Source organism: Pygocentrus nattereri, chromosome 20 (assembly GCF_015220715.1).
Source record: "Pygocentrus nattereri isolate fPygNat1 chromosome 20, fPygNat1.pri, whole genome shotgun sequence".
Classification (NCBI taxonomy): domain Eukaryota; kingdom Metazoa; phylum Chordata; class Actinopteri; order Characiformes; family Serrasalmidae; genus Pygocentrus; species Pygocentrus nattereri.
Genome location: NC_051230.1, coordinates 31,493,836 through 31,518,212, shown reverse-complemented (window position 1 = coordinate 31,518,212; position 24,377 = coordinate 31,493,836). Strand labels below are relative to the sequence as shown.

Genomic DNA, 24,377 nt, shown 5'->3' with positions numbered 1-24,377 from the left:
ATCACAGCTACAACATTACACAGCTACAGTGTTTACTACATCACAGCTACAACATTACACCGCTACAGTGTTTACTACATCACAGCTACAACATTACACAGCTACAGTGTTTACTACATCACAGCTACAACATTACACAGCTAGAGTGTTCACTATATCACAGCTACAACATTACACCACTACAGTGTTCACTACATCACAGCTACAACATTACACAGCTACAGTGTTTACTACATCACAGCTACAACATTACACAGCTACAGTGTTCACTACATCACGGCTACAACATTGCACAGCTACAGTGTTTACTACATCACAGCTACAACATTACACCGCTACAGTGTTTACTACATCACAGCTACAACATTACACAGCTACAGTGTTCACTACATCACAGCTACAGTGTTTACTACATCAGAGCTACAACATTACACCGCTACAGTGTTTACTACATCACAGCTACAACATTACACCGCTACAGTGTTTACTACATCACAGCTACAACATTACACCGCTACAGTGTTTACTACATCACAGCTACAACATTACACAGCTAGAGTGTTTACTATATCACAGCTACAACATTACACATTACATTACATTAGCTATAATTGTAGCTAGGCTAAAGCAGCCTTTGATCCAAGTATGTATTCCTTTCCTCTCCCCCTCTCCACCTCTCTTTCTCTCTACTTAGACGGAGTCAGACACTTTCGTGCGACAGCTCCCGCAAGTTGCCCAAGCTGCCCAGCCTCTCCCCGCAGTCCGTCCGACACCTGTGGATCCGCACGGCTCTCATCGAGAAAGTGCTTGACAAGATCGTCCTGTACCTGGTGGAGAACAGCAGGTGATAGATAGGGGTGGAAAAAGCACTTAAATGGGATCTGTACCATTTTTTTATTTCTGCATTATCAAATGATTCAGATGTAAACAAAGTCATTCAGAACTGTTCACAGTGGTGGTGACGGGAACCAGACGTCCACCTCTAAACGCTCCTTCACAGAAAGCTAAGCTGCCTTCAGATGTTGGTGGTAGATGGATGATGGCAAACATTATCCCATTGTTTTCAAAGCAGCTGCGACAGAAAATGCTGCCACCGCACTGGGAGTGTTCCTCAGACCACACCAGTGAAATTAAACAGATGTTGAATTTTCGGGGAACTATGGATGCCAAACAATCGCAGGAATTTTGAACAGAAAATAAAAGACTCCAGACCATCCTTCTGCCCTTATCCACCTTAAATAAACAATATCCACTCCTCTGATAGTCATCCATTTTCGTTGGCATGGCTTCATGCTCGCTGGCGGCTTTGAAAAGTAAATAAATTGTCTGTGTTGTAGACATGGTGCCCCCTGGTTCCTATCACCACCACTGTAAAGAAATCTGAGTCTCTGCAATCAGCCATTTCACACCAAACCACCCTGAATGACTCTGTTTACATCTACCATTATAACCAACACACTATACCCAACCCTATATCCAACAACTCTACAACCAGCACATTATACCATTATTCCCAACACACTATACCCAACCCTATATCCAACAACTCTACAACCAGCACATTATACCATTATTCCCAACACACTATACCCAACCCTATATCCAACAACTCTAAAGCCAACACATTATACCATTATACCCAAGTCACTATACCCAACACTATAGCCAACAACTCTACAACCAACACATTATACCATTATGCCCAAGTCACTATACCCAACACTATAGCCAACAACTCTACAGCCTACACATTATACCATTATACCCAAGTCACTATACCCAACACTATAGCCAACAACTCTACAGCCAACACATTATACCGTTATGCCCAAGTCACTATACCCAGCACTATAGCCAACAACTCTACAGCCAACACATTATACCATTATGCCCAAGTCACTATACCCAACACTATAGCCAACAACTCTACAGCCTACACATTATACCGTTATACCCAAGTCACTATACCCAACACTATAGCCAACAACTCTACAGCCAACACATTATACCATTATACCCAAGTCACTATACCCAACACTATAGCCAACACATTATACCATTATGCCCAAGTCACTATACCCAGCACTATAGCCAACAACTCTACAGCCTACACATTATACCATTATACCCAAGTCACTATACCCAACACTATAGCCAACACATTATACCATTATGCCCAAGTCACTATACCCAGCACTATAGCCAACAACTCTACAGCCAACACATTATACCATTATACCCAAGCCACTATACCCAACACTATAGCCAACACATTATACCATTATGCCCAAGTCACTATACCCAGCACTATAGCCAACAACTCTACAGCCTACACATTATACCATTATACCCAAGTCACTATACCCAGCACTATAGCCAACACATTATACCATTATGCCCAAGTCACTATACCCAGCACTATAGCCAACAACTCTACAGCCTACACATTATACCATTATACCCAAGTCACTATACCCAACACTATAGCCAACAACTCTACAGCCTACACATTATACCATTATACCCAAGTCACTATACCCAACACTATAGCCAACAACTCTACAGCCAACACATTATACCATTATGCCCAAGTCACTATACCCAGCACTATAGCCAACAACTCTACAGCCAACACATTATACCATTATGCCCAAGTCACTATACCCAACACTATAGCCAACAACTCTACAGCCTACACATTATACCGTTATACCCAAGTCACTATACCCAACACTATAGCCAACAACTCTACAGCCAACACATTATACCATTATACCCAAGTCACTATACCCAACACTATAGCCAACAACTCTACAGCCAACACATTATACCATTATGCCCAAGTCACTATACCCAACACTATAGCCAACAACTCTACAGCCTACACATTATACCATTATTCCCAACACACTATACCCAACACTATAGCCAACAACTCTACAGCCAACACATTATACCATTATACCCATCACTCTATACCCAACACTATAGCCAACAACACTAAAGCCAATCAGAGCCGTTTCTCAGCACTACTTTCTCTGTCTAGCGAATGTGAAATTCTGATGTAACTCCTGAAATCAAACCTTCAGTCAGAACGGCTCAGCCGCTGTTGTTAGTTTGAGAACACTTGTGCAGCTTTTAAGCTGGGAGCTCATATTTTCACTAATTCCTTCAGCAAGTGTCAAAAGTGTCAAAATGAAGGTGGCCTCAGATGCCGGGAGAGACTGAGAAAGAGTAGACAGAAGGGATTGAATTTCTTACTACCGTCAAGTCCAGACTCGTTTATACTCGTTCACTGTACTTTGTTGATTTTGCATTTCAGTAAGTTTTATGAAAAAGAAGCTGTTCTGATGGACCCGGTGGACGGCCCCATCCTGGCCTCGCTGTTAGGTATCTGTTCAGCTTGTTTGCATATTAATCATGATTAAAAATTACATTCAGTGTCATTTGATTTTCTGGCATTTAATGTTCTGTGCTGTTGCCATCACTGCAGTTTAATGGGTGCTGAACCCAAATGAGTGCACATTATATACTGATATAATCTCTCTCTCTGTGTCTCTTTGTCTCTCTCTCTCTCTCTCTCTCTCTCTCTCTCTCTTTCTCTCTCTCTCTCTCTCTCTCTTTCTCTCTCTCATTGTCTCTTTCTCTCTCTCTCTCTCTCTCTCTCTCTCTCTCTCTCTCTCTCTCTCTCTCTCTCTCTTTCTCTCTCTCTCTCTCGCTCTCTCTCTGTGTTATATTCTCTGTCTCTCTCTCTCCTCCAGTCGGCCCATGTGCATTGGAGTACACTAAGATGAAGACAGCTGACCATTTCTGGACAGATCCGTCTGCTGATGAGCTGGTGCAGAGACACAGGATCCACAGCGCACACTACAGACAGGACTCACCCACCAAGAGACCTGCCCTGTGTGTGAGTCAGCTTAATCTGCATTCATTCTACAGCCAGCACGTCTTACAGTAAACTGTACCCAACACACTACACTCAACCCTATATCCAACAACTCTACAGGCAACACATTATACCATTATAACCAACACACTATACCCAACACCAACTCTATACCCAACACACTACACTCAACCCTATATCCAACAACTCTACAGGCAACACATTATACCATTACACCCAATACACTGTACCCAACACCAACTCTATACCCAACACACTACACTCAACCCTATATCCAACAACTCTACAGGCAACACATTATACCATTACACCCAATACACTGTACCCAACACCAACTCTATACCCAACACACTACTCAACCCTATATCCAACAACTCTATAGCCAACACATTATACCATTACACCCAATACACTATACCCAACACCAACTCTATACCCAACACACTACTCAACCCTATATCCAACAACTCTACAGCCAACACATTATACCATTACACCCAATACACTATACCCAACACCAACTCTATACCCAACACACTACTCAACCCTATATCCAACAACTCTACAGCCAACACATTATACCATTACACCCAATACACTATACCCAACACCAACTCTATACCCAACACACTACTCAACCCTATATCCAACAACTCTACAGGCAACACATTATACCATTACACCCAATACACTATACCCAACATTATGCCCAACACCAACTCTATACCTAACACACTACTCAGCCCTATGTCCAACAACATCACATTATACCATTATTCCCAGCACACTATACCCAGCACTATATCCAACAACAACTATACAACCAACACATTCTTCCATTATAACCAACACACTATACCCAACACCAACTCTATAGCCAACACACTACACACTGTACAATCAACACATTATACCATTATATCCAAGTCACTATACCCAACACTATAGCCAACAACTCTACAGCCAACACATTTTACCAATATACCCATCACTCTATACCCAACACCAACTCTATAGCCAATACACTATACACTGTACCCAACACTGACTATATACCCAACACACTACACACTGTGCAACCATCACATTATACCATTATACCACTACACTACACCCAACATCAACTCTATACCCAACACACTGCACACTGTACCCAACACCGTCTCTGCAACCAACACATTACATCTAGCACACTATTCCCAGCACCAACTTTACACCAACACAATACACATTATTCCTAACATACTATACTCAACGCTGCACACTATACCCAGCACACTGTACACTAACCTTGACACTGCACTCTACTACCAGCACACTATGCCCGATAGACTACATACTATACCCAAATACCTTAACCCAACATATTAAATCTAACATACTACATTCAATACACTGTACCCGACACACTAAACTGAACACTACCGAATATTACAGCCAGTGCACTAAATGCAACACACTGTACCCATCACTACATACAAAGCATGCTACAACCAACACACTGTATCCAATGCACTACGTACTATACCCAGCAAATTATACCTAATGCACTATAAGCAACACTCTTGACCCAACAAATTCTACTCCATGCCCAACAATTGATACAACTGAACGCACGTTACCCAATACACCACACTGGGAGAGGTTTTTTTTTAAAGTGTTGGCTTACTTGTCACAAAACACAATTTCAATCTGGTTAACATGAGAAGCAAATTGTATCTGAGCTTTACAACGCAAGCTTTACAAGCCAAACTTTCCACTTCAATTACAGCTAAATAGAGCTAAAACTATGAAGGCATGCAGCGGCAGGCATTTTAAGTGGGTCTGATTGTGAATAAACTGATGGACACCTACTAACAGCTGATAAGGTCAGTCTGTGACATAATCCAATTCAATTCAGTTTCCTCTCTGACCTGCATTGGAGTTTGCCTGCAGCCACGAGTCTGCTTCTCGAAGGCTGAGCTCTTCGCCTTGATATCTTCAGACGTTTAGGATCCTACAAGTTGCATGTGCACATTCAACACACTAAATTCAACACATTATACCCAACTCTCTACACCCAGCGCATTATACCTGATACAATACATACTATGGCCAACACTTTATACCAACACAATATATTTAACACTGTACCCAACACATTATAATTAAAATACCACATACTATGCCCAACATTTTCTACAAACACATTATACCCAACACACTATACTACACCCAGCACACAATACCAAATCCACCATGTATTATGCCCAACTAAAGCTAACACACTATACCTAATACACTACATACATCAAAGCATTACACCTAATACACTACAATACTCTTTATAAATAACATGCTATACCCAACACTCTACAACACTTCATACTATGCCAAATACTCAATAGTGAACACTCTATAGCCAAAACTATATACTAAACCCAACCAAAAACTCTGCACCCAACACACCCTAATACACTACAAACTATGTGCAACACTATACCAAGACTATACCCAACACACTATACCTAATACACTACATACTATACCCAGTGCACTGTACCCCAAAGTCTACAAACAACACACTGTACCCTTCACTCTACCAAGCATTAAACATCACGCCATACCCAAAACGCTGCATAATATACCCAACACTCTATACTCAACGCACTGTACCCAACACTCTACCCCCAACTTGCTATATCCTTTATTCTGTACACTATACTCAACACATTATAGATATCACATTATATCCAATGGACTATTACCAACACTTCTACCAATGCACTATACATAATACACTACACACTATATCTAATACACTACAGTCTCATATGTGGCCACGTTCAAAGCACTGATAGTTTAAATATGATTTTTGTTATTGTATTGTAGTCATAGTGTAAATATAGCTCAATTAGCAGTCCATTCGTGGGTGATGTTGCAGCCACAGTGAAGCTGTTTATTTATTCATTTTTGCTGATATCTGAGAGACAGTCTGGGCATTAGAGTAAAGACAAATGTGCTACTCCACTAGAGATCCGGAGTGTTTTTTCACAGCCTGGCAAGAGTGAGTGTGACAGCGCCGAGAGAACGATGCTACTCTGAGGGTTTGTTCACTCTCTAAGAGCCACAGAAGAAGAGGGATTGCCTATGATTTAAAAATGGCCCTGGACTTTTTGGCCCACACTGACTCAAAACACTACCAACAGTCTTATGAACCTGGCTAAAGTACCATTATAAAAGGATTAGAAGGATATAGAAGGCTTAGAAATTGGATGGATGGATGGATGGATGGATGGATGGATGGTTTTATATGAGCAGGTGATGTAATTTTACCACAGGTTGTCTGTAATGTTTATGACCGCTTCCTATGGGTAAGAAACCTTGGTATAAATGACAGAAGTGGCGTGGCTAGTTGATTTACTCACTGCTGTTACACCAGAAACACTCCTTACACAGAAAACGTCCAAACATTTAATTCAGTTGCCGTAGTTCATACTAAACATCTACTTAGCTGTCTTCAGAGTGTCATTAGGATTGTCACTGACTTGGGAATTTACGGCCAATGATCAGTATCACTGCGTAGAGTCAAACGTTTTGGGAAAGTTTGGGAATAAGAATGGGAACTTCAGTGTTGACTTAATGCCAAGGTAGCGATGTTGTTCACTTCCCGCACAAGGTTTACTGCTTAGGCTAGCTCTACTAAAGTGGACATTTAAAGCCTTTGAGGCTGGTAACATAAACTCGTGACATATTCTTCACTGTTTGTGCTTCAGTTTTACAGCAAAAACAAATGGAATATTATGCATTGAAGGTAGCCTGTTAGTGATCTGTCAAGATGTTCAGTTCAACATTTCATGTATAATTTGACTTCATGCGCATGAAACGTCTAACTACAAACATACATGTATTCATTAGATCCTGCTGGTGTGGGTTTCCTCCCTTTCAGTGATGCAAAAATAGCTTTATGAACAATTTATGTTGGAGCGAAGTTGACTTAAGCAATTGTTAAGACATTTTCAGCATATTAAGTATGCTTTCTTTTTCAAATGGAGTGTTTAAGTGCCTTGGCCAAGTGCAGAACAAGACATAGCCCCCTGGGACTTGAACCTACAACCTTCTGGTTGTTGGCTCAGTGTTCTTATCACTAGGCTACCAACCACCCCCAAGTTAACCACAGTAATAGGAGCTAGCTAACAAACCAAATGTGACTTTGCTTATGTGGTCAGTTTCCATATTGATAAACCTTCCATTCAGCCTTTCATTCTAACTAGTTACTTGGTAGTTAGTGGACTTTCTTGGTATCTCTCAGTCTTAGACTGTGTGTAATGTAAGTAACATTAGCCATCAGTCTTTTACAGTTCGCTGCTGTAGTTACTTACACAAGTTAATACAGATTTTTTTTCTGGCATTTTACTGCTCGTGACTCCAGTAATTAAATTTTTTTGTCATGTACTTTTGTCGTGAGTGCCTCTCCTGCTTCTGCTGATTGTCAGAGTTTCCCTCATCCTGCTGCTCTTCTCTCACTCCATAACAGCCTCCCTCACAGTGCACACCACTTCTTAAAGCCTGGTGGCCATGGCAACGGGGCGGACACACAAGCACAATTGGGCTAGGCGCCAGAGATGGGGAGATATTATATGAGACCACATGCCGTTTGTTCTCTAATGCACCATTACACACACAGATCTCTAACGCTGAGTCATTTTGGACCAGAGTGGTGGATGAAGCAGAGCGAAAGCGAAGTCATAGTGTAAATATGAGAATACTTTCTCTCTCAGTGTGTGTACAATTTTGTTTTCACTGAAGTGATACAAAGATGCTGTATGAGCCAACTATTGGAACAAGCATCCTATCATACAGTATTGTGCAGGTCAGAAACCACCAATTCATTTATTATGCAGTCAAAACTGAGTTTTATTTACATTCGTACTTAATTATTGCATATTCATAAAGGAAACTGGGTGACTTGCACTCCTACTGAACAACTGTAAATGTGAGTCCTTTGCCATATTGGTGTTTCTAATTGACATCTGTTTGTGTGTGCATGTTCTCGCGTGTGAATTTGCATGTTTAGATCCAGAAAAGACACTCCAGCAGCAGTATGGACGAGCGTCCGACTCCGTCTCCCTCTGCCAGGGACTATGTGGAGTCACTGCACCAGAACTCCAGAGCCACGCTGCTTTTTGGCAAGAACAACGTGCTCGTACAGCCGGTAACACAGAATCATTTATCATTTAAACATGGTCACACGAGCACACACATCACTCAGACACAGCTAAACCAGCACATCCGGCATTCAGACGTGTTAGCACCAGAACATTCATCTCACAGACACAGCTACACCAACACTTTGTCACTCAGACACAGCTACACCAGCGCAGTGTCACTCAGACACAGCTACACCAGCGCAGTGTCACTCAGACACAGCTACACCAGCACAGTGTCACTCAGACACAGCTACACCAGCGCAGTGTCACTCAGACACAGCTACACCAGCGCAGTGTCACTCAGACACAGCTATACCAGCACATTGTCACTCAGACATAGCTACACCAGCGCAGTGTCACTCAGACACAGCTACACCAGCGCAGTGTCACTCAGACACAGCTACACCAGCGCAGTGTCACTCAGACACAGCTACACCAGCACAGTGTCACTCAGACACAGCTACACCAGCGCAGTGTCACTCAGACACAGCTACACCAGCACATCCGGCATTCAGACGTGGTAGCACCAGAACATTCATCTCACAGACACAGCTACACCAACACTTTGTCAGTCAGACACAGGTACACCAACGTATGGACCAATCAGACACAGTTATACCAACACATTCATCAATCAGACACAGGCACACCTACACTGTGTCAGTCAAACACAGTTACACCAACATCATCAGCCACTGTTATGCCAACGTTGTGTCAGTCAGACACAGTTGCACCAATACATCCATAAGACACAGTTACACCAAAATCTCCGTTATTCCGACCAGCACAGTGTCACTCAGACACAGCTACACCAGCACAGTGTCACTCAGACACAGCTATACCAGCGCAGTGTCACTCAGACACAGCTACACCAGCACAGTGTCACTCAGACACAGCTACACCAGCGCAGTGTCACTCAGAAACAGCTACACCAGCACAGTGTCACTCAGACACAGCTACACCAGCAAAGTGTCACTCAGACACAGCTACACCAGCGCAGTGTCACTCAGACACAGCTACACCAGCACAGTGTCACTCAGACACAGCTACACCAGCACAGTGTCACTCAGACACAGCTACACCAGCGCAGTGTCACTCAGACACAGCTACACCAGCACAGTGTCACTCAGACACAGTTACAACACAACATCCATCACCCAAACACAGTTAGACTAACACATCCATCATTCAAACACAGTTAGACTAACACATCCATCATTCAAACACAGTTAGACTAACACATCCATCATTGAAACACAGTAAGACCAACACATTTATCACTTAGACACAATTACACCAACATATCCGTCACTTAAACACAGGTATACTAATACATTCATATTCACTTTTTTTGACACAGTTACACCAACACCTTTATACAAATTAGCATCAGCATATATGATATAAAAATATAGAACACGTTGCTTAAAGCACAGAATATCTCCCTCAAACTCCAAGCCACGCTCACATACATGAATCTATACACTTTTCACATAAAATCAATCACACTCAATTAGTTTAACCACAAAACATCTGTCAGGCAAGCTCCATTCCTCTCTCCCCCACAGAACCATTAATAATGAAAGAGTGAACGCGATGGTAAATGAGCATCTTTCAGTGCATCTCCATGCAGTACAAATGATGAATAATGAATGGCAGAACAGCTGCATCATTTATCCGGTGTTAACCTTAGAAAGGATGTGAAAGAAATGGTTATACAATGTGTTGTGTGGCCCACGTTTATTGGTTGCATAATTTCTCAACTCATTTGTACTGAATGCTCATTTCGAGAAAGAAATGAGTCCTCAGTGTGTCTCAGAATTCAGGTTACTGTCTTTTTCTCAGAGGGACGACATGGAGGCCATCCCAGGGTACCTCTCTCTGCACCAGACAGCTGATGCCATGACCTTGAAGTGGACGCCCAATCAGCTGATGAATGGCTCCATGGGAGACTTGGACTACGAGAAGAGGTGAGGTAGAATGGAAGGAAATACACTTTAACCCTATCTAACCTAATATTCTGTCAGTGATGCATTCAAATTCAAACTTTGACCTTGGTTTTTTTTTTGTTTTTACCTTAAAATCTGCCCCAACAGCATTTGGTGAGCATTCATGTCCACGTTGGTCAGTAAAATGGATCAGCATGTGTAATTGGAGCTTTCTGTGAGCTACCATGGTTCCTGTCACTGTATACAAGAAACTCCATGCTGTTTTTGTTGTTGACCAAGTGAACACAATTCATATTGTTATGGAAAGGACTAGTATTGATCTATTCTGGTTTTATTAGATCTTCGTGCAGCTTTTGATACTTTTGACAACAAGATTTTAATCCAGCATCTTGAATGCTGGGTTGGCCTCTTGGGCACCGTTTTAGAAAGGTTTAAATCAAATATAAGTATCACATGGAAATCATTCATCAAAAAACATTTGACATTGTGGCGTCCCTCAAGGTTCAGTCTTAGGGTTTTTGCTTTTCTTTTTGTACATGCTACCTCTAGGTGATGTCATTAGGAAGCATGATATACATTTTCATAGCTATGCTCACAACACCCAGTTATACATTTCTGTTCCTTCTGAAGATCAAGACTCTGCAGACAGACCAACCAACTGTGTGTCAGATATTTCTCAGTGGATGTCACAAAATCTTCTGAAATTAAATCATGGAAAAACTGAAATATTGATCGTTGTTACAGAAACTCAGAGAAAAATTATTTATGAGAAACTTGGTTCTTTAGCTTCATATACCAAACCTGAAGTAGGAAACCTGGGTGTGATCTTAGGGTCTGTTTTATCCTGCATGTAAACACAGTGATTAAAGTAGTGTAGAAAGGTTGCTAAAGTTTGGCCTTTTCACGCTCCGAGGGACACAGAGAAACTTGTTCATGCATTTTTTACAAACAGAGTTGATCACTGTAATGATCTTCTTACTGGACTATCTAAGAAAACTATACATCCCTTAAAACTTGTACAAAATCCTAACAAAAACAAAACACCACTTATATCACAGAGTGTCTGTCTGTTTATGTTCCAGCATGTAATCTAAGATCTGCAGATAGTGGCCTTAAATTGGGAAGTAGATTCTGTGTTTGACTGTGAAAAACAAAATAAAAAAAACTATAAACTTTAGCTTGTTTACATGAATCACTTTGCATATCAAAATAAGTGCAACAGCCTGGATAGATCATTCAATTCATGATTTATGCAATCAAGGGTGAAAGGTAGTTGGGCTGGGAAGATTTATAGATGTAGTTTTCATTTTGTATGAAAGGAATTTCTTTGCTCAGGTCTGCAGTCCGAAACTCCAGTCCTTGTTCGTTTATGTAAACAAGCAAGTTGCTGTGTTTGATACCGGAGAGAAAATGTTGCTGCTTAATTATAGTTGTTTACTAGTGAGATCTTATGGATTTAATGCACTGAAACCTTCACATCAAGTCCAAGATGCCTTTTTATGTAACACTGGGAATGGCACAGAGGGAGAAGAAATGAGTAATAACAGCAACAAAGTTTTGATTTTCTTTTAGCTATTGTGACTAACAGACAAAGGCACTGTGTAACAGCCCATTCTGCTAAAGACGTTCTCACTTGTTCTTTGTTTCTCTGTCAAACTGTATTAACAGCTTATTTCTGAAAGTTTGCATGCTTGCATCTCTCTTTTTAATCTGCAAACTTGAAGCAGCTGGTGAGATTTTAGATAAGCCGACAAGTTGAAGTCAGGATGGAGCCAAACAGGGATTCTTCAGCCAAAGATTGTTCAGGTGTTCATGTATAGGTTCAGGGGCTGCATCCTTTGAAGAAGGTGGTCTATGAAGGCGTGTCCTTCAAAGGCTGTGTAGAGCCGTGAAGGCTGAACTGAAATGAGACGGTCTGCTCTACGGCAGATATCCTGTTTGTGTCACAGCGCCGCTGTTTCCACTCTTACCTTTGCATCATGAAATGCCGCAACTGTCAAGTTCTTAAGTTAAGATTGGACTTAAGACTTAAGACTGAAGATGGAGCCAAGAACTTTGATTTTAGATTTTTTTTATTGCTTCTCTCTGTCTGCGATTTGTATCATTTGCTATTCGACTCAGTTAAAACCCAAAACTTACATTTAAAGTGTCTCCTCAGCCACTCTGTTGACGCTGCCATGTTCTTGAATCCTTGCCGGGAAGCAATGAAACTCAGTATTTGATCCGTTGGATCCCTCGTTTCCATGGAAAGGAAGGACACGCTTCTCGGCCGCATATGAAGGACCCTTCGAAATGGGACAGCCTAGCCGTATCGCTGTAACGCAGTTGGCCTTCAAATGCAGCCTCCAAAGGACGCAGCCCCAGAATTGGGACACAGCTGTAGTGACGAGAAATTGATATGAATCATATGAGAAAATGATCTAGTCCTGGCTAATGTTATTGATACCATGATCTGGTCTCTTGTCTGATGTTCTTGTAACGTAATCTCATCTGGCGTTATTGATAGTGTCATCTGTTTTGTTGCAGTGTCTATTGGGACTATGCTATGACCATTCGCCTGGAAGAGATTGTGTATTTGCACTGTCATCAGCAGGGTAAGTTACAGCAAATAACCATATTATACCAACTCAGGAGATGACCAGTTCAGTCAAACTGATCCCTTTTTATTGCTTTCTGTCTTCTGGCCAAGGTCTGCCCTCAAAGCAGTTGTAAGCCCAGTCCCATTTTGCTCCTCGCCCCTACTACTTAGCCCTACCCCTTCATTTTGTGCGTTCACATCTAGGGGTAGGGTGTCTTGATTTTTGTTGAGATGGAGGGGCAGGGTGAAGTGTTAGGGCTACAAATGGAGGTTTTTCAGAGTCACACTCCAAACTGAGGCTTATGCGAACAAAAGAAAACGGCAAGATGGCTGTGCGAGCGAGTATCTCTTTATAACAAATTGCAACAACTATCATCTTAGTTAATATCATTTCAACAAATTACGGTGCTTTTCTTCATAACAACCATAAAAAAATGCTAGCTGTATGCTGATATCTTGATAGGTTAGGGAACCAGCCAAGTGACCGTAAAGTCGCTGGTTCGATCCCTTCAGCTGACAGTGTGTCTGAAGTGCATTGAGCAAGACACCTAACCCCCAACTGCTCCCCGAGCGTTGTGGATAGGGCTGGCCACTGCTCGGGTAAGTGTGCTCACTGCCCCCCAGTGTGTGTGCATTCGCTAATGGGTTACATGCGGAGGTGAAATTTCCTCGTTGTGGGATTAAAAAGGGTCACTTAATCTTAAATAGTCCAGCAGTTCTCATGCCTGAAGCACCAGAGTGTAACTCCTGCACTATTAAAGGTGGAACGGGAAAATTTGAACAAGATGCTAACGAATAGCTGAACTCAGCTTCATACCCCTGAAGAATTCCAGGGGGGCGATAATAAACAATTATCGTATCCCCCCTCTTTGAAATCATATGATGCCCTAAATAAATGTAATTAAGACCCAGCAGTGAGGAGCTGAACTTTCCCCTCCTCCGCTGTCACTTCAGACGGGCTGGGTCGCCTACAGAGCAGCGCTAGTAGCTGTTAATGAAGTGATGCTCTTTTTATTTGAGGGTTGCTGCATTTCATAGGGAGGTTTAACCACTACCTCTTGTAACTCAGTTCTATAGGGCAAGATGACACTCGAAAATAAGGGGTAGGGGTGAAAATAAGAAATGGGACTGGACCGTAAACCTCTAGACACGACTGCAGCACCGCTGCATAAGGCGAGTAGGCATATCTACAGCAGGCGTAGCAGTGTATCCATTTCTCCTTTTGGCTGGAGTGCCCCTGTAATAGTAATACCAAATACACTTAGTGTGAAGTCTGTAGAAAAAACAAAACCCAAATAAACCTCTTTAGCTGGAAAGCATTTCGAAAGGATTCACATATAACCCGGAGGAGCAGGAGATTTATGAATTAAGCTCTGTCGGCTTAATGAAACCCCTCGAGTCGCTCTCAGATTCACAGCTTTGAAACCTCAATTATCACTTTTCTTATTCCACGCGGCCAAACAGAGCAGGCAGCTACTGCACTCAGAGAGCTATTGCAGTGCATTTAGAGCGTATAAAGCCAATTTCCTTGGATTAGGAGATGAAAAATATTTGGACAGAATTAGTTTTGTTAACAGCGCTGCAAAGAAGAAGAGGGTTTGGGTTCGATTTGCCTAATGTTAGTCAGTTTTAGCTGATGCATTTGCTTATTTTTTTGCTGTTTTGGACTTTTGTTATGTGTAAAATGTCTGTTTTAGGCATTTTATAAAAACATTAAACACAAGACCCTCTGAATACACCTGACATTTAGCTCAAATTAGACCACAATAGTGATTTTTTTGGAAACAAGATGCAAAACTAAGAAGTAATTTTAAGAGTCACGGTTGCAGTCTATACTGTATTTTTTATTATTGTATTTTTAAATGTTATCTGTGTAATAAAAACTGCCATATGTGCCAAATATACAAATATGTTCATGGTTGTGACATCACAACCATGACCAACTCAAGATAGTACATTTTTGAAACCCACGTAAAGACATTTGTGTAGGCCACTTATGGCGATATGAAAATCTGTTCATGGTTGTGACATCATAACCATGGCAAACTTGCGATATTTAACTTTTATTCCACCCTTGAAGCCCACTGGAGCCCAACCATGACCAACTCAAGCGATTATATTTTTGTTTCTCCTTGAAACGCACTTCATGATACTGATGTAGGCCATTTGTGTGGATATGTAAATGTGCTTATGGTTATGATATCACAACCCTGACAGAAGGTATTAAGGTACTTCATTTCCCCCTGAAGCCCATTTTATAATATTTGTGCAGCAAAAACTGATGTAGGCCATGCATGTAGGCCGTATGGGACCGGTACGTTAAACTTAAATGCTGCACATATATTACATCAAACTCTTGAGGCGTATCTGGTTATCCATGATATGGGCCTTTTAAGTCAGGACCTACGGAGATCAGTGTCTACCCTCATCTAACTCTGAATTCAGTTCATGAAGGTCTTGCTGATTAGCTGATGAGCTGAATCGGGTGTGTTTAATGAGACGGTTTGCTGAAGTCTGCAGTGTTTTGGCCCGCGAGGACTGGATCCTGACACATGTGCGTTAAATTAATAGTGAATGCTAGTTGAACCTGCTGGAGATCTTTAGGCTGAGGACAGTACGGAAGAATCAAGTTGAGATCAACCGCATTTCAGCCCAGTGGTCCTCAGAGATTAAATACTCATCTGATTCGACTCTCTGAACCAAAACAGATGATGCGTATGCCTCGATTGGTGCTTATTGTGTTTGCTTGCAGTGGACAGCGGCGGGACGGTGGTGCTGGTCAGTCAGGATGGTATCCAGAGGCCTCCGCTGCGTTTCCCGCGGGGCGGGCACCTCCTGCAGTTCCTCTCGTGCTTGGAGAACGGCCTGCTGCCTCACGGCCAGCTGGACCCTCCGCTGTGGTCCCAAAGAGGGAAGGTCAGTCTGTCGCAGTGCTAGTAGCTATTTTCTAGCTAATTTTGTTCTAGTTTTGTGTTTGAAACACGAAAGTTGGCTGATTTTTTTGCACCTTCACTCACACAGCCACTTATCATTGGACTGGGGGATGTTATGGAAAAGTCATTCAGGAAAGTACACTATCAGATTAGTTATGTTTTTTAACCGTGCATCGCCTCTGCCTTAAATAATACAGTGACCTACAAATATCCTGTAATAATTGAAGGTACTGTTTACACTAAGTGTAGTGATTTGCTACATATGGGTGTAATTTCACAATAAAATACATATTTTCATTTCTGCGTCTCTACAACCGAACAGAGGTGCAAATTGGTAGCAATTAACATCCCTACAGAGCAAGTCACTCGTTTTGCCCTCTCAGAATTGGCACTTGGCGGCTGCTTGAGATCTCGTGTTTTCTCTAAGAGGCTTCCTACATGCCAGCTTCTTATTCAAGTGTTTCATTCCACCTTAAATGGAGCATTAGTAACATTTGAGTGGTTAAAAGGGTCCAAACCGCTTTTGTCTTTTTCTCTTCACAGAAAGCTGAGATTTGCCTTTGAGCTACCAGAATGGGATTGAAGCCGGGTCCTTTACATTCTGTACATAATTAAAATCACTTCTCTGCCCTCGCATTTGCATTTAAAGATTAGCAAATTGCACTCTGCTAATGAATACCGTTGCGTGTGAAAATGCCTTTAGGGGTCCGAGTAATTGGGCCATTAAACATCTTCGGGTCGTTAGAGCTCTAAATTACGTTCCAGAACACATTTCGGCTCCCGCTACCAGACCTCAGTCCTGCGCTGCTTTCGCTGAGCTGATGTGATGAGTTGTTTTTTCTAACAGGGAAAAGTGTTTCCTAAGCTGAAGAAGAGAGGGCCTCAGGGATCCATGGACTCCGTCTCAGACAAGGAGGAGGACGAGGCCACCGATTACGTCTTCCGCATCGTCTTCCCCAACAGCCAGTCTGAGTTCGGTACGCTTGGAGATCAATGAATGAGTGTAATTGAGTATGAACGAACAAGAGGAATGCACCGAAATTGTCATCAGAAAGAGAAAAAGAGCAAAATTTTAGATAAAGAAATCAAACAGTTGCCTCAATAAAGTGCCCGAAACATTTAACAAATCATCGGAATGATAAATCAAATGAGAAACGGCGATAAAAACGCTGTTTATTTCCTTTATTCCCCGTGTGTAGTCAGTGTAGTCGCGTTCAAACAGTTTGAGCTGCAGCAGATCAACAGTGAAGCTCAAATATGGGCTTAACTTACATGCTGTTCAACTGGTTTATGAACTGATTTATCTTCAATGGAAATCAGATAAATAACACTGAGTAACTCATTTTCTTTTGGTAATAAATCTCGTGCTTTGCGAGTGTTTATTGTAAACATGTGCGCTGGCTGGATCCTGCTGTTTCTGGTTGTTTCTTCTTTTTAAATAATAGCGCCCCCTGCAGGAGAAATTTCAGACCGCTAGACGGGAGTTCTTTACTGTTACTTTACTGAGGTGCTTGAATGATTATTACCTTAATGCTTTGTTGGTTTCCATTTCAAGGCGTTACTGTATGGTAGTTAATAAACACATGTCACCTGTTTAAAGTGATATCAAGAAAAACCTGAATCCCTAAATCAGATTTTAGACCAGCCAGGTCATGTTTGGTGTCTTTAGTTTTAACACTAGAGCTACGAGACTAAGGCAGCTATAAATAAATGGAACCTTGTAGCCGTCAAGTTAGCATGGCGCTAACGACATACCTGCTTCAAAGGGTGTGTTGTTCGATAATCTCTAATAGACTTGATGTGGTTTCTGACACTGTATTACACTAATATCTATAAACATGACCTAAAAGTATGAAAATAAAAAATTCAGGCTTCAGAATAATGATAAAGTTTTAGCTCTGCGTTTGGATTTTCAGGCATTCTAGCCATAATGAATCTATTCTCGTTATTTTATTCGTTTTTCATATTTCTATGTATTTACATCAGACATAAACATCACATCAGTCCTTTTCATTTTTATGGCAATTCTGCCCCTCATTACTGATGTGTTAATTCCAGTGGCTGTGACCCAGTCCTCCAGTCCACTGGCAGGTACCCTGCTGTCCCGCTCATTCTCCCTGTTCCCAGCCATTGGGAGACCGCAGAGCTCCAGGCTGCAGACTGTAGTGGTGCCGAAACGCTGCTCCAGCTTCCCAAATGAGCCCTCGTCGCCCAACGCGTCAGTAGCAGGGTCGCCAGCAGGGTCGCCCTCCTCGCCCAACTGTAACGTTTGCCTGAATTCACTCTTTTCTTTGCTAATGCTCAGTTCTGCTGGGATGAGTGGCCTCTTTTCCTTTCTTCAATTTCACTGGCCCTCACTTGAGCCTGGTTACTGGTGGATAAGTGAACAAACTTCTGTGAGGCTAAAACTAGGTCTCAAATGCAAACTCAGTACTAGACTGATGAAGAGTTCTCCTTGAATTCTGTCGGTAAGGGGTCCAAACACCCAACCCATGTTTGTGTGCAATTACACATTTACCCCAGAGAGGTCTCCATATCCCCAAGTCTTACATGGTGCAGCTTTAAATGATACAGATCATCGACAGCTTTCTGATGGGGGGGGTGGATCCCCCCGGTTGTTTTTTAGAGGTGGATGTCTGGTTCCTATCACCACCACTGTAAACAGTTTTGACTCTGTTAGTTTCTCTAGAGCTGGGCGTTTCACACCAAACCGCTCTGACTGACTCTGTTTATATCTTAACTACTTAATTATGCTGATTTTTAATAAAATTGGTGGAATTCCAGTTTAACCAATAGTGTAATAGTGCAAAGTGCTGACATTAGAGACATGGGTTTAAAAAAACAACACGTCATGATCATGTCCTGAATTATCTGGTAAATACAACATAACAGGCCTTGAAGACCAAACATTCAAAATACAATAAAATAAACAGATTCAAGTTTTTTTTAAGACAATATCACGTGATGATTAAGTTTGCCCATCAGACTTTTCCCACATTGTGGGGACCTCTGGTCCAGTTCAACCTGACCCACAGTAGGGTAAAGATACCCTGTGCCATTAGCAAACCAAATGTTATTAGTTCCTCACTTTTGTGCAGAAGTTTGTTGGCCCTTATCATTTAATCCACTGAAGATCATCTGAATCAGAACAATCATTGTCATTGATCGTATCTTCGATTTTCGGGCTGAATAATTCGGGTTTGATTGAGTCTGGTCGTCCAGCTTTCTGCTTTGGTGCTGTGGTCCTCAGCGCTGAAGTGCATAATCCATCGACTGTGTGTTGTTGGGTCTGTTTCAGCCGCTCCAGAGTTGTTGGAGCAGGGGGCGAACATGTGGCAGCCCAGGAAGTCCTCCTGCTCCTCCTGCTCTCAGGGCAGCTTCTCCGACGGAGCGCCCCCTAATGGCTGCAGCCACGAGAGGTCAGCTCACTTTGTTACTCTCCCATAGACAACAACATATAGAGTGCCGGTCGACCATTTGGACACAACTATTCATTGTTAGACACTGGATCAGACACTGCAGTGCTGCTGGAGTTTTTGAACACTGTGTCCACTCATTGTCCACTCTATTAGACACTCCTACCTTGTCGGTCCACCTTGTAGATGTAAAGTCAGAGACGACAGCTCATCTGCTGCTGCACAGTTCGTGTTGGTCGTCCTCTAGTCCTTCATCAGTGGTCACAGGACGCTGTCGGCTGGATATTTTTGGTTGGTGGACTGTTCTCAGTCCAGCAGCGACACTGAGGTGTTTAAAAACTCCAGCAGCACTGCCGCATCTGATCCACTCAGACCAGCACAACACACACTAACACACCACCACGTCAGTGTTGCTGCAGTGATGAGAATGATCCAAATAGTACCTGCTCTTTGGGGGTCCATGGGGGTCCTGACCACTGAAGAACAGGGTAACAAAGTATCAGAGAAACAGATGGACTACAGTCTGTAACTGTAGAACTACAATGAAAATGGACAATGCATGATCTGTGTATTTGAGAGTTTTTTACCTCCTTCACCTCAGATGATGATGATGATTATGGTCTCAACTCAATATTCTGGAGCAAACCTGGACCCTAAATAAGCGAACTTGCTGTTGTCTTTTACAGAGCCCCTCTGAAGCTCCTCTGTGACAACATGAAGTATCAGATCATCTCCAGAGCCTTCTATGGATGTGCGTGAGGCTCCTACTGATCAGACTCTGTAAACTAAACTGTTTTACTGAATTACAATCAGTTAAGCTCTAAAGCTGCTTCTGTTGGTAAAGGGTTAATAGTGTGCACGATGGTATTAATAAGACTATGAGGTTTAACCGATGGTATTAATACCTGCCTATGTCTGTGTATGTGTTGTTTAGGGCTGGCGTACTGCCGTCACCTGTCCACCGTGCGTATCCACCTGTCCGCTCTGGTCAACCACACCATCGTGGAGCCTGATGTGCCGAGTGATGCGTACGGAGGTCTCACCGCAGAAGTGTGGAACAGATTCCTGCAGGACTGCCGCGTATGTACACCAGCGTTATTAACCATCGCAAAAGCAAGAATTAGCAGCGGAAACCTGTATTCGTCACTGCAATACAAGTAAAAATGACAGATTTCTAAAGCACAAAACCTCAATCAAAACTACAGTTGTGTGCAAAAGTTTGGGCGCCCCGGTGTAAAGATTTATTTTTTACATTTTTTGGGTGATTTTCCTCCGGGTTCTCCAGTTTCCTTCCAAAGACATGCAGTCAGGCCAATTGGACATGCTACGTTGCCCCTGGGTGTGAGTGACTGTCTGTCTGTCTGCCCTGCGATGGACTGGCGACCTGTCCAGGGTGTATCCTACCTTCCGCCCGAGGACCGCTGGGATAGGCTCCAGCACCCCCCCGCGACCCTGACGGAGAAGGAGCTTGGAAAATGGATGGATGGATGGATGGATGGATGGATGTTTGATTTATGTATTTCAGCATGTTAATCTCAGCAAGTAAATAGAAATTACGTGGAAAAATGAGCTGAAAATGCCCTGTTGAAGTTTCTAAGTCCCTTATAGAGGAGACGTTAAAGCTACACTATGTAAGATTTGGGGATTTAGTGACCTTTGTGGTGGAAATGTGCAATTGCATGACATTGCATTTTATTATAGCTATATAAGTGGGCAAAATAAGATAAGTGGATAACAAAAATATGTCTGCGTTTTCTTATTCAAGTCACGTTTAGTGTGCAACAGCTTTTAGAAACAAATGTAAAGCATTTAATCAGAAGCCTTTAGGTCAAAATGTCATTGAATGGCCCTTTCCTACATTATTGTTGCAATGAGTATTGTTGTATTTCGAGGTCAGCATTATTTTTAAGGTTTTATGTACGAAAACAGCCATAGTTCATTGTAACTGGACCATTTTCCAACCTCTACTCCTCAGAATGAACAGGCTGTTTTTGTTACTGTACCTTTAAGTGCGATGTATGTAAATGAGCTCTGTTCTGATTAGTCATCCTGTATTGTGTCTCATTCAAAAAGAACTCAAACACTCCTTATAACTTCAGTGTGAATGGGTGGGACTGAACTTCTGTAAGCTGAATAGCTGGGTATATGTAAATGGTTTTTGTGACATCACAAAAACAGTGAATTCAAAATGGGATGTTTTCACAGTTGAGTTTCCATATATGGACCGAATGGATTGGGGAGTGAATATTCTTTAGACTACAGATCAAACTCTTTTATAAGGTAGACAAAATAATTGGCCCGCCCTCTCTCACCACCCCTCGATGCTAGCCAATGGAATTAGCGCTTGGCATTGTCCTCTAAGCGTGTTGCGGTGTTTATATATTGAGTCGTGTACAAACTTTCACGTAAAAAAGTCATAAAAATACGTGCAACTTGTCATGCGTCCACACTTTCACAGTATCTGACGTCCGTCACTCAAACTGATCTGTTTATCAGCGTCGACATTGATCCACCACTCCGGAGCCCTGGGATCTGCTCTTGTGCCTCTCATGCATATTCATTATCCTCTAAACACATCAGCACGATTAGTCACACTCGCAATATGCGTAGATGACTAATGCAGAGCCGACGGGCCTGAAAGTGCCGCCTCATGACAGCAGACATCGTTTCTAAAGTGTTGAAAATAATGCCAAACAAAGCGGATCTTTCCAACCTTGCGCCGTCACTCATCCCTTTATTCTGCTCCACAAAAAGCTCCTTATTCGTTTATTGTCAGGGTTCCTTGAGGCTTTCTGAGTCACGCTGAGCGTGGAGCGTATGAGTGATGAGCCGAGACCACCCGCAAGTTTGAGACCCTACTAACGCCAATGCTAATGTTTTGCGGCTTCTCTAATTCCTAATTCTGCAAACTAGTCGGGAGTCACGGCTCTTTTCAGGTGGAGCGTGTGGGGGATAAGCCGAGACCACCCACAAGTGTTGGACCTTGCTGGTGTTCAGGCTAACGCTCATATTTTACTAACACAGTTCCTAATTCATGCTTACAGTTCTTTTCAGCTTCGACATATGAGTGAGGAACCGAGGCCACCCGCAACTTTAAGACCTCATGAATGCTAATGCTAATGGTTTGCGACTTTGCTAATGAAGGTTCTGATTAGAGGTGACGCTACAGTTCTTTTGAGCTGGAGTGTGTGAGTGATTCGCCGAGACCTCCCGCAAGTTTGAGACCTTGCTTATGCTAATGCGCAATTTGTTTTAGTCGATTACGATCGTTACAACAATGCTAACATCTCTGTGACAACCAGTATATAACATTAGCAGCAAGCTAACTAAGATGCATCACTTCTCCACACTATTTATGGCAGCTCTGTATATCAGACATACAAGTAACACATTCTTGGCTTTGTTTTGCAGTTTTTCAGTCAGTTCTTCAACAAATATGTACTTAAAGCCTTCCCCTCAGTGTTATCGATGGAGCTTCTTAGCCTGTTAACTTTCTTACCTGCCTGCAGAGAGCTTTAAATCAAACTAAGTTCTTGTGCACAGGCTTAATTTAGCATGTTCCCATTGTACTTCATATCCATTCAGTTTGTGAGTGCAAGCATGTGTCACGTACAGTCCTGCACATTCTTGTAAGTTTAGATTTAAAGATTATGTTACATCTCCAGTTTGTCAGGAATATGCTTAAATTTTGTCCATAGACAAGTATTCATTTTACAGTGTAGAGAGGGCCACTGTTACGGCAAAGTGGCTTCACTTGCACTGCGATTTCATCAGCAGTCTAGTTGTTATGTGCTGTATTATACATTATACAGCATCACCAGGAAAGCAGCACGCCTTGGGCAGTGGGGATTAAGTGCCTAGCCCAAGGGCACCACCTAGTTTACGTAGTCAGTCGTGGGATTTGAACTCGCAACCTTCCGGCTAATGACTCACCTCTCCTACCACCAGCTACCAGCCACCTTATACGTCTCTCTTTCAACTTATGCTGTGCTCCACTGCAGGCTTATGATGAGAAGGAGCTGCTGAGGCTGGTGTACTTTGGAGGTGTAGATCCTTCTCTGCGTAAGGAAGTCTGGCCCTTCCTGCTGGGCCACTACCAGTTTGGGATGTCTGAGAACGAGAGAAAGGAGGTCAGTGTCTGGTTCTCAGGTTCTTTCCCTTAACTCAGCAAACTTTACTGAAGCCGCAGTCCAGCTGCAGTTAGTCATATTAGCTGTAATATTCAGATGTGTGTGTGAAGACCTTAATTTGCTGGAGCTCTTGAGAAGGATAAGTCACTTAGGATGGTCATAGTCCAGCTAACACAAACAAGCATTGGCCACTTTAATAGAACACCATAGCTCGTACACCTTGCTGGTTTACAGTTAGAGACTATAGCTTACATAATAATGTCTGGTCAGTAGCA

At 42.4% G+C, this 24,377-nt stretch overlaps 1 protein-coding gene across 2 annotated transcripts in view; it reads left to right on the top strand.

Moving 5' to 3' along the window:
• sgsm1a (small G protein signaling modulator 1a) overlaps positions 1–24,377 on the top strand; it is a 78,146-nt gene that overhangs the window by 42,819 nt on the left and 10,950 nt on the right. For both annotated transcript variants that reach the window (XM_037531673.1, XM_037531672.1), the window contains exons 5-16: positions 695–844; positions 3,323–3,390; positions 3,762–3,907; positions 8,964–9,101; positions 10,942–11,066; positions 13,572–13,639; positions 16,376–16,539; positions 17,404–17,533; positions 19,855–19,975; positions 20,659–20,723; positions 20,907–21,052; positions 23,974–24,102. In XM_037531673.1, coding sequence (XP_037387570.1) covers positions 695–844; positions 3,323–3,390; positions 3,762–3,907; positions 8,964–9,101; positions 10,942–11,066; positions 13,572–13,639; positions 16,376–16,539; positions 17,404–17,533; positions 19,855–19,975; positions 20,659–20,723; positions 20,907–21,052; positions 23,974–24,102 — 1,450 coding nt within the window. The remainder of the gene's footprint in view (positions 1–694; positions 845–3,322; positions 3,391–3,761; positions 3,908–8,963; positions 9,102–10,941; positions 11,067–13,571; positions 13,640–16,375; positions 16,540–17,403; positions 17,534–19,854; positions 19,976–20,658; positions 20,724–20,906; positions 21,053–23,973; positions 24,103–24,377) is intronic.